General features: G+C 42.3%; 1 protein-coding gene across 1 annotated transcript; it reads left to right on the top strand.

The window, feature by feature from the left end:
• Nucleotides 1-446: 446 nt before the first annotated feature.
• fam171a2b (family with sequence similarity 171 member A2b) lies at nucleotides 447-10209 on the top strand. The gene is made up of 8 exons (XM_079577653.1): nucleotides 447-730; nucleotides 3889-4116; nucleotides 4251-4343; nucleotides 5319-5477; nucleotides 5842-6021; nucleotides 6113-6226; nucleotides 6365-6491; nucleotides 6699-10209. The coding sequence occupies exons 1-8, from the start codon at nucleotides 634-636 to the stop codon at nucleotides 8104-8106; spliced, it is 2406 nt and encodes an 801-aa protein (XP_079433779.1). The 5' UTR covers nucleotides 447-633; the 3' UTR covers nucleotides 8107-10209.
• Nucleotides 10210-10388: the final 179 nt, after the last annotated feature.

Genomic DNA, 10388 nt, shown 5'->3' with positions numbered 1-10388 from the left:
TCGGTTAAGGCGGGGAGTAAGAGGTCAACATATGTATTTGTGGAAGTGTCGCATTTACGCTAATTTGGGCCAGGCTGGCCAGAGTCCAGGGCTGTTTTTCAGTCCCTGCCCTAACCCTGCTACTCCTACATGCCTCCCTCTGGGCCAGGTAGGGCGGGCCTACTCCAGGTACACACACAGGAGCACAGCACAATCATTGCATACGGTTAGTCATGCAGCAAAGTGAAGTGATTGACATGAAAATCAACGAATCACCAATTATATATATTTTTCCTTCATTCTGAAATAGGCCCTTGACTATGGTAGGCCCTGGGGTCCAGCCCCTGCTAGCCCGCTGGATAAGGTGGCTCTTACTACAGTAGAGTAGTAGTGCAGCAGCTCAAGTCTCCAATAAAGCCTCGAGCCGCAGTTCCTCTCGTGACCAGGCGAGGGCAGCGTAGCGCGCCTCGCTCCCCGCCTCAGACAATAAACACAAGGCGAAGCCCACACAGTCTACACAGCAGCATCTCCAAGCTCCATCCTGTTAGCCTGCCCATCCGAGTTATGTCTGAATAGCCGAAAACTCTGACATTATTTCCCGAGCGATATGGACACCCGGCCGCCGACCTGGGAGTAGACATGTAGGTTAGAAGGATGCCAGCCCACTGCGTCTCTCGTTTGCTCCTCTGCGTCTGGATCTGCGCGGTTTGGGAGGCGCTGGCCAAATCTCTTCCAGATCAGGGAGCGTTTGGTAAGGCTCGCCATACGGGGGATGCAGCAGTAGCAACAATGAGATGGGAGTGGTTGCCTTTTTTTGGGTTTTATTATTATCGCTTTTGTCGACAAACCTTTCACTACGTGGCGCGGTAACATGACCCAGGCCTGGGAATAATACGCGCTGAACGTACAAAGGCGTGATATTTAGGGAGATGGCTTCTGGTTTTGATTGCCACTTTCACATGCACGTAGCCTTGGGTGTTGCTGATGTGACCACGCATTCAATATATACTGTACATGGTGCGCTCCTGTTGAAATGAGGTTGTTATTACGCATATATAGGGACACTGTGTAGCCTATTTGCACGGCCTAGCTGGGAGCAATAGGCCTGCAGTTCCCATCTTGCCTTGCACATCACCACACATGCATCCCTATCACCTCCAGGACCCGTATTTAAATGCATACAGGGGGGAAAGGGCGCTTTAATTAAGATGTTTATGTTGCATATATGGTATCCTCCTCGTTCAGAACTGTGTGAAGGACATTATGTAATTGAGTTTGTATTATTCATGCCTGGAGTCGTTTAGAGCTCATGCATGGATGGAAACAGTGGATTTGTGTTTTTCCCCCACTCACTTCATGTAAAAAAAAAAACACACAAACAAAACCTTCACTGTCCACCATTCTGCTCATGTTTTCTGGCCTCAGTGTCATTACCAGTGACCGAGGAAATCGATTTTCTGTGAAGAATTCAGCCTGATTTGAAATTGATGCAAGATACAGAGAAGGGAAGTGCTGGGAGACTTTTCTAGTAACTTGACTCAATAACAGAATGTAAACTAAGCTGTGATTTATTTAGCCCTATTGTGTTCATCTGCTTTCTCCAACGATCTGGTGGAGGGCATTTCTCATGGCTTGGGACAGGCACAGACTGGCTTGAAAAAATGCAAAGGCTTCTTCGTCTGATCAAATGCCCTTTTCTTATTCTTTATATTTATGTCGTTTGCAGTTTATTGTCAAAAGGTGTGACAAAGTGGGCAAAGCTCTTGCCAAAAAGACTTTTAAGGCCATTTTCTAAAGCGAGCTGATATTCCCAGGCTCTCTCTGTTTCAGTGGAGTGGTGTGAGTGGAGTGCTGAGCCCAGATTGGGGCAATACTGCTCACACAAGGGAGTCTTTATTGAGCTTCTTCTGTTAATGGATGCAGCACATTTATACATGCATCCTAATGACCTGAGCACACATAAACAAGACCTGCAGAATCAGCGGTTCTCAAATCGAGATACAGACTCGTATTAGTGAAGAATCCCAAATGAACGGCTGGAAAATCACATTCTACAATTGTTATTGAAAGTATCCTTTGCAAGGAACCAGAACATATGTCTTGTCTCCATAGATTCAGTTGCAGTTTTTTGTTCAATTACTATTCAACGCTTTGAAAAACAAATATTTTCTGTGAACTTGGTGTGATAAGTCGCAGAATTACCAATCTGAATCAAAGGCGTTGGGAAGTGTAAGGGTCAGTATAAAGTGTCGCTTTGAGGCTATTTGGCATTGTCGCCTGTAGTGGACTAATCTGCATGTGGGGAAATACAAGGCTGCTTTTGGAGAGTCAGCACGTCACCATAGAAACGACCCACATCCTAAGCCGTCCAAGAAGAAGTGAGATGTGGAGCGAAAACAAAAAGCCCCAAATCAATGAATGAGGACTGTTTATTCAGTTTGCAGGGCTGAATCTAGACAAGATATGACACTAACTTGCATCTGTGGAATATTAGCAGTTTCAAGCACGTGCAAGAGCTATAACATACTGAGAATAAAACTGCTAAACTCATACAAGACATGTCTCAAGAGATGTGGCAACTGTGCAGGTTTTATCACTGCAACTTTTGTAGTTTGCAAAGGAAAATACAGAACTGTTGCCTTGCGTAGTGTGGGGAATGTTTATTTCCTTCACTCCACACACAGTGGTGGAAAGCTACATACTGTATGCAGCTAGAGTTTCCCCTGGGGTAGACTGACAGAAGCGTGACTCCACCATCTGCGCCAACTGTCCCTCTGACCACCATTCATTCACGCACACACATTCATCCCGGCCTATTGTACATGTTTTGATTATATTGTGAATATATTGCTATCTTGCTACTGTATATAAATGTAACAGTGATACAGTAATATATATACAGTTATAGAGTTTGCTACTAAGTATACAGTAACAATCACGGAGAAACTCGTTCATGTTTTTCATCAGCTACTATAATTCACTCCTTGTGCCAATCCCAAATCTGGATAAAAAACTAAGTGAGAGATATCCCATAGATCCATACAAAACATACAAATGTGTTCTGAGATGCATGCGATTCTTGGTTTAATTTAGCAGTTGAGTTTCTTTTATCATGTGAAAGTGAAAGTGTGCACTGCGGACTGAGTCTTGATTAAAAACAAGAAATTGCAATTCCATATTTTACCATGATAGTTCAGATCTATTGGGGAAACAGCTCTGTGAATGAAATGGTCATTGAGTAAATGTTGATGCAGAGTCAAAATAGCAAGGCCGTAGTAGTGGTCATCATTATCAACATGATGTGTGGACTGATTGTTTACTGAGAGACATTATCCATAGGCTACTGGGCCGTTTACAATTTGTCCAATGCACCGTAGGTCATGTTGGACAAGGCGATTACAGCGCTGCATACTAATGGAGTCCTTGAAAGACAGCCAGATGATGATGAGGAATTTCCACCTAAATCTGAGTCACGGGCCGGGACAGTAAAAGTGTTATGCACTACGTGACTGTGCACTCAAAATAATAGGTCCTGCACCTCTCACATATGTTTGTGTATGGGAGGGAATAACGATTTTGTGCATTACGGATGTGTTTTAAAAGGATTAGTCTCTGTAAAGTCCTGTTTATTTTAGTTGTGGTTTAGACCTAGTTGACTCATGTTTCTTCTTAGTTTAGACTAGAACAGCATAATATTGGAATGGAATCGTACAATATCTAATTATATTTTTTTTCTTTCATTAAGAACAGCTAAACTAATAACAATGACATAATTTCATGTTAGTATAGATCTAAACTACAGTGATAGCAATAATATGCCAAAACCCATATATTATTCTAGCTATTAGTCTATAAGCGAAACATTATATTTGTTGACTCTGAACCATTGTTTGATTTATTATTTTACAGAGGTGCAAATCAAAGTCCAAGTGTTTGACAACAGTGACTTATCGTCTCTGGCTGATGCTCTTGTGGAGGTCCATGGGAATCAAACCGTATTAGCCTCCGGGAAAGCAGGAAGTGATGGTGTCCTGAGAGTCAGCTTTATGTACCGAGCGGGAACTTGGGTCATCATCACTGCGTCTAAACTCGATTATGTCACCAACTCAGTGCCCTGGCACTCCAGCCGCATCCCACGTAAGTCACGAAGGGGCGAAGCTGCTGTATCTGAACTTTGCTAGGTTGTTTTTTAGCGACACTATATGCCTTTTCTTAGCCACACCTGGATTTCTGCTGTGTTGATCTAAAACATGCCGTCTCTTTTATTGCAGTATATGCATCTGTCAGCCTGTACCTGCTCGTACAGAGGCCAGGCACGCTCATCCTGTACGATGATGTCCTTCAAGTTCTGTCTGGCTCACCTGGTAAGATGAAAACAGAACTCTTAAAACATCATTGAGATTGAGAAATACTGTCTGATTGCAATACTCTATAGTGTTTACCAGCAGTGTAATGCTGGTAATGGGGTTGTTTCACTGCTGTGTTTTGGCTAATGTTACTTTTTAGACACAGAGGGTGCTCCCTGCTTGCCACAGACAAGGAGGATTTTGCCCATAAGGTTATTTTTATGACATGTGAGCTCACTGTAGACTCGTCTCTCCTGTGTACATTGGGCTCTGTCATTCTTACCCCCCACTGTCCAAGTGTGCAGTGTGTAGCCTTGCCTAACTACAGTACTGTTGTCACATTTGGTAGCCACGTTTACCCTTCCTAATGTACAGATGCTGGCATGGACCCTTGTTAAAATGACGAGATGAAATCATGAATATATTTTTCTTCCTCAGGCATCAAGATGTCAAAAAGCTCTGAAAGTCTGTCATTTAAGATGAGCTTGTCTCCAGCAGAGCATGAAGCGCTGCACCCTGCTTGTTTGTTTTTGTCTGTGTTTCCATAGATTTATTTCAACATTTGGATGACCCTATTTGCTGCTACTGTCAGCCTAGCAACACCATCAAGAGAGATGTTGGCATTGTCACAAATCAAGCTTCATTCAAAAATATTCCTGACACGCTGAATACCAATGGGTTCAGTTTGCACATGCTGAATGTGTGGGTGTCTGATAGAACTAATGAATTGTAAATAACCAAGAACTTTGATGAAGTCATTTTTGTTTTGCATGTCAGCACGATTTATAACTTCAAACTTGCTGGGTATTTTCTTCACCATACGTTAGATAATGGGATCTTCCTTTTGTCTTGGCATTCACACACTCTATCATCTGAGCCACTGTCGCCTCAAGAAACGTTAACATCTTGTGATTATTTGTGAGCACAGAGTACAAGGCAGACAGAAGTGTTCATACTTGATACTTAAACATACTGACTCCCTTTGTTTATCAGGAGCTCGTAACCAGCCGTTGGTGCAGCTCCAGAGGAAGTCCCTGCAGCTCCCTCCAGACTCCAACTACACGTCTCTGTCGGCAGCTCTGACCACTGCCAAGAGCCAGTATGAGATTGGAGGCTTCCCATTCCTACTGGGACAAGAGACCAACAGCTCAGGTCTGCGACAAATGTTTCAAATTATGGACAAGTGGTCCTCAGAAATGTACCCAGAGTCTATCTATATCTATCATGCAAATCTGTGCAAAACAGAATATATTACTGTTTCACATTTCCATACATTAACTTTGAAGCAACCTGAAAAGAAATGTTGCAGAACTCATTCCCTTTCACATCCTGCATAATGTAATTGTTTAACTCAGAACATGTGTGCCCGGGCACATAATCAGACTTTCTATGTCCTTGAAACGTCTGACTTAGCTACATATTTTATTAATTTACTCTTTATCTCAACTGTAACTTGTTTGTAACTCTTGAAACGAACAACTTCAAAGTAACATTATGTACTTTGTAATGTGTTTAGGTGCAGAAATTGGGTGGACAGACTTGACGGCGCTTGCGGTGGTCAGCATTGAGCTCTATGACAAAGATGGGAGTCCGATTCAGGTTACAGACCCGATCCACCTCTCTGTTCCTCTTCCCTCTGACACTCGCAACAGGATGGCCACCAGTGTCCCAACCTGGCTGTATCAGCCAAAGACGGGTAAACTTGGAATGTTCTAATGGTAGAAAATAACATTTTACTTAATATACTTGAACATGCACCATTAAGTTTTGTGTACTCATATTTGCAGGTTTATGGGTTCGTAACGGGACAGGCTACATTAAAAAAGACGGTTCACAGTTTGTCTGGAACGTTGTGGTCCCTCGTATGGGATACTGGTTAGCTGCCTTCCCCACTTCTTCAGGTATCTACATTCTATGTGCTACAGATTTCTCACACTTGCTTTTTATCCTCGCAGATTAAAGTATTTCCCATGTGGATCTAACAGTAATTAGTCTGTGTAACATTAAAGCTGTATTTTAATTACTGTTTTATTTGGCAGGGTTGGGTCTCTCTCACCCGGGCCTGAGGGACATCACCACATACCACACCCTGTTCCTGCTGTCCATTCTCGCCTCGCTGGCTCTGCTTGTGCTCATCCTGCTCTGTGTGCTGCTTTACTACTGCAGGTGAGGAGGCACAGTCATTAAGTATTTCTCAACTTATACTAAATACTATGTTAAATGACTTCTCTCCAGCATTTTGTTTTCAAATCAAAACACATAATGTAATATTACATCAAGAAGCTGAAGACTTGAATTGGACGAATACTGAACAAATAATTACAGTATTTTCTTTATATTCCAAATCTAATCTATGTGCTTTGTATTTTCTAGGAGGAAGTGCTTGAAGCCCCGCCGACAACAAGCTAAACCCCATTCGTCCAATTTAAACAGTGCCAAAAGAGACCAGGGTACCTCCACCTCCCGTCTGAATCTTATCTGCGGTGGCCATGTTGAATCCTCTGCAGCCAACAACAAATCGGACTTGTCCCCGCCCCGAGAGTACCACAGCTCCCGGGAAGACCTCACCAAACATGTCCCTGCCCACATGCTGAGAAACTCGAAAGGCAAAAACATATCTGGCTCCCAAAGAGGTGAAAGTTTTCAAATGAAGGTCACACGTGCCACTGAAACTAACAACTTAGACAACCCGCTGCTTCATGACGATTACAACCGTCACCATAATGCAAATGACAATCGTGGTTATTCTTCTGACCCCCCTTCGCCACCTCGCTTCCAGGGTTATGTGCCAAACCAGACAGATAAGCCTCCGGAATACTCCGCAGCAGCAGCGGACAGCCTCACCAGACCAACATCGCTCGGCACTCAACCGGGACAAATCATCTTCTGCAGCTCGATCGATCAAATGAAGGAGAACATGTACAGGAGCATGGTGCCAACGCTAGTCATCCCAGCCCACTACATGCGCCTGCCCTCGGAGTTTACCAGCAAAGATGGGAAGGATCCAAAAGACCTGGACAAAGATGGCAACCAACAACATCACCACCATGGGCAGAAGGGGCAGCAGAGTGGGAGTCAAGGCGAGGATTCGGAAGAGCCAAGTTGGGCGTCAGATTCGTCTGGAGGGCCAGTGACCATTCCGGTCCTTTTCAATGACTCGACTATGGCCCAAATGAACGGGGAACTTCAAGCACTGACGGAGAAGAAACTTCTGGAACTTGGAGTGAAGCAGAACCCAAGGGCCTGGTTCATCTCTCTGGATGGACGCGCCAATGCCCACGTGCGCCACTCCTACATTGATATCAGCAATGATCTCAGTGGTGGAGGGTTTGGAGGCCCAAGTAACTTTGCAAGAGATGTCAACCTTGAACCGCCTTTAGAAGCACAAGAACGTAAATCAACAGCGAACCGTAAGGGGAAAGATGAGCGCTGGGGATCTGGTCCACGTAAAGGGCACAGTGGCACAAGTGGCGGAGGGAAGAATTACTCCAAACTGGCCTATCCAGACCACAGCGAGCCCAGCAGCAGCGAGGGGCGTCCAGTATCACCAGAAGAGAACTCCCTCACCCCTCTACTGGACGAAGGCCCGTCGTCTCGCGGATCCACCATCACCAGAAGGGGGCGCAGTCGAGTCAGCAGCAGCCGCAGCAGCAACAGTGAGAACCGTCGTGACTCAATGACCAGCCCGGAGGATGATCCAGACGACAAAGACGAGAACAAGAAGAGTCCGTGGCAGAAGATTGAAGACAGGCCTCTGATGGTCTTCCACCCAAGGAAGTAGAGGATTTATCAGAAAGACATTGGACCTTTATAAGAAGTTTCTTCACACCTGTTAAAGGCTGTTGCTTTTCACTGCGGGAGCTCACAAAAGCACAACCATGCATCACTATTACCAGAGTGTTGTTTGAACCTTTGTGTTTCTGGTGAAGTGCTTTTGCACTTTCTGATTCCTCTCGTAGTCTGTTTCATTGGGTTTCAGTGAAATTATAACTGTAGACTAATGTTTATTGTGAATGTTACCATGACATGTACCACTAAACCATTGTCTGAGCCATTGACTTTGGAAATAGCCATTTTTAGAGCAAAATATGAGAGAAAAGCACTTAATTATGGTTTGTCTGATGGTTATAGAAGTTTTTAAAAATCAATCACATTTTCTATTTAAATATGGGGTTATTTAAACCCGGAGTTTCTCAAAATCATTGAATGCAATTTTTTTTTTAGATACAATCTAAGTACATTAATATATTACAAGAAATGTATTCTCTAATTAGTGATTAGACCCTGTTTATGGATAATGCAAACATTTGCATCGTCTGCATCTTGCTCCTTCAGGGATGTACTTGTTTTCCTTCTGTACTGTGTCCATGTACTCTTACATATACCTTACACACTCAATACAATAGCATTTACCTGTAGAAACATCATGTTATTTCAAGCATCTTTTATTACTGAAGTGATCTACCATTTTGCCAAAATAAGACACTATCTCTGCCTTTATCCTGAGATTTTTGCCTGACAGAGACATCCATGTGAGCTTTGTGTAAATAGGTTTCCTGACATTTAAGACTATTTGGTAGAACAGACGGTTGCATGAATATGAATGTATGATAAACAGAAGGCACCAAAAGCCCCCCACAGTTCACCAGGCTCCTGCGCCGGACAACCCCTTGTTACTTGCCAAGAAACATCTAGAGTCTAACAAAATGTCCCATCTCATACTTGAAGACATACCTTTTGATACCCTGCTGATATTTACAGGGGTTGTTTTGTGGACAGGGCCTACACCACTCCTCTCCTGAAAGTGCCTTCTTTCACATAGGATTTAGTGATAGGCATGCAGGACCTTTGCTAGAAATGCAGTTATTAACACCTAAGCTTTTTAAACGCCACCAATAATAAGCACACTGCATTAAGGGGAATTCAATCTGGGGAGCATGCCTGCCAAACAAAAATGTCTTTTCATGATTACTATCTCCTTGGAAATCTTCATTTCTTTTATCTAACCTCTTTTTCACCAAACTTGTAAATGCTTCAAAGTTGACTATATAACATTTTATGTGTATACAATGTGCATGTACTGTAAAATGTAGAATAGGGTGTTTTTACCAAGACGTTTTTCAAAACAATTTTAAGTTTTTGGCACAAAATGTCTTGTGGTGAAGCAATGATTTGCCAAATATCTGAAGATACACTGACTTTTCCCTTAACTCTGTCCTAACAAACCCACTTCCGGTCGTAAATGTTTACAATATTAACATACTGACCAACACGCTCTCGCAAGCATCACCACTGCCTCTGACACATCAGCCAATGGGAATGAGTCGACGGCTAAAATACGCAAGTGGATTAAGCTTGAAGATTTTTGAGATGTGTTGAGAATGTTTTTGTTTTTTTGAAAATTGAGAACTTGGAAATCATAAAAGCTGTAAAATATTCACTGTTTGTCAAATCCTTCTTACCATCTGCTTGCTTTTCATAAGCCTGTGTCAGTAGACTACATTTGAACTGAAAATGTGAGCTATGAACTCCACTGATGTGTCCACTTTTGTAAATGTACCACTTATTTGGAACAGACATGGCATCATAATGAGTTGTGTAATTGCGTTTTTTTGTTACATGTGTTTGATTTACATGGCAGGGTGTTTTCATGTAGGCTTATTTTTGTGATCTTGTATTTGAACATGAGTTTTGATGGATCTCAGAGGGGACAAATTATAGTTGCTGGTTTTTCCTTTAGTACGTGGCTTGTGAGGGTCTAGGAATGTGTAGGCCTTCATGCTGTGCCCTGTGTCATTTGCTTCAAAAATCTGGTCAGGTGTTTGCAAACTGTACATTAACCCTGTACATGAAACAAAATAGAAATAAAATTGTTCCCACTGTGCTTTCGTTTTCAGTCTTAATTAAGATTTATTATTACTATTAGTATATTATTAGTATTGTTATTATTATAATAATTATTTTTATTTTTATTTTTATTTTTATTTTTATTTTTATTTTTATTTTTATTTTTATTTTTATTTTTATTTTATTTTTTATTTTTTATTTTTTATTTTTATTTTT

Source organism: Gobius niger (assembly GCF_951799975.1).
Source record: "Gobius niger genome assembly, chromosome: 19".
NCBI classification, from domain to species: domain Eukaryota; kingdom Metazoa; phylum Chordata; class Actinopteri; order Gobiiformes; family Gobiidae; genus Gobius; species Gobius niger.
Note: the sequence above shows the minus strand (reverse complement) of the source record. Positions and strands in the feature narration are given on the sequence as shown.